At 39.9% G+C, this 932-nt stretch overlaps 1 protein-coding gene across 1 annotated transcript in view; it reads left to right on the plus strand.

The window, feature by feature from the left end:
- Positions 1 to 915, plus strand: part of LOC103520968 (uncharacterized protein K02A2.6-like) — a gene marked incomplete at its 3' end in the record, with an annotated part of 5,834 nt that extends 4,919 nt beyond the window's left edge. Inside the window, exon 2 of the mRNA XM_008486069.1 lies at positions 211 to 915. Coding sequence (XP_008484291.1) covers positions 211 to 915 — 705 coding nt within the window. The remainder of the gene's footprint in view (positions 1 to 210) is intronic.
- Between the last annotated feature and the right edge of the window lie 17 nt (positions 916 to 932).

A 932-nucleotide genomic window follows, 5' to 3' on the forward strand; every position in this document is an offset into this window, starting at 1 on the left:
TACAAAAATTCGAACTAGATACAGGAAGCGCAGTCTCCATTCTATCGCGACATGACTTTGAGCAATTAAATTTACAAATCAAAATTACAGAATGTCCAAACATTCGTTTTCGAGCTTACAATAAACAGCTCATAGTGCCTGAAGGGTACGTACACATTCCGATTACCTACAACAACAAGACAATTGAAGACAAATTATTCATTGTTTCAGAAAACTTTAGTCCCATCTTAGGACGTATCTGGATTCGGAAACTGGACATCATAGACATACAGGATGGTTCAAGTGATGATGAGAACGAAATCTACTACATGGATACGGAACATGATATCTACAAAAAGTTCCCGCAAGTATTTACACAGCAAATCGGTAAGATACCTAACGTTTCATGTACACTGAAACTAAAACCAGATGCCAAACCTACGTACCGACCTCCCCGACCTGTACCTTACGCCCTAATATCAAAGGTCGATGAGGAACTAGATTCATTAGAAAAACAAGGTATTATTGAGAAAACTGAATATAGCCAATGGGGTACGCCACTGGTTATTGTACCTAAATCTAATGACACCGTACGCATTTGTGCCGACTACAGGATGACTGTTAACAATCAGTTAGAACCAGCACATTATCCAATTCCCCGTGTGGAAGAGCTTTTCACTAAGCTACATGGAAGTACATATTTCTGTGTGTTGGATGTTTACAAGGCATATCTTCATGTATCATTAGATGAACAGAGTTCACTAGTGGCTGGCATCAGTACACACCGCGGAACTTACAAAGTTAATCGACTTTTCTTTGGTATCGCTACAGGGCCGAGCGTGTTCCATGGAGTCATGGCACCTATCCTGAATGGATTAGAAGGATGTGTGGCTTATTTTGACGACATTGTCATTCATGGAAAGACTGAAGAGGAATGTTACACTCATCTTATT

This window comes from Diaphorina citri, unplaced genomic scaffold (genome assembly GCF_000475195.1).
Source record: "Diaphorina citri unplaced genomic scaffold, Diaci psyllid genome assembly version 1.1 scaffold4333, whole genome shotgun sequence".
Classification (NCBI taxonomy): domain Eukaryota; kingdom Metazoa; phylum Arthropoda; class Insecta; order Hemiptera; family Psyllidae; genus Diaphorina; species Diaphorina citri.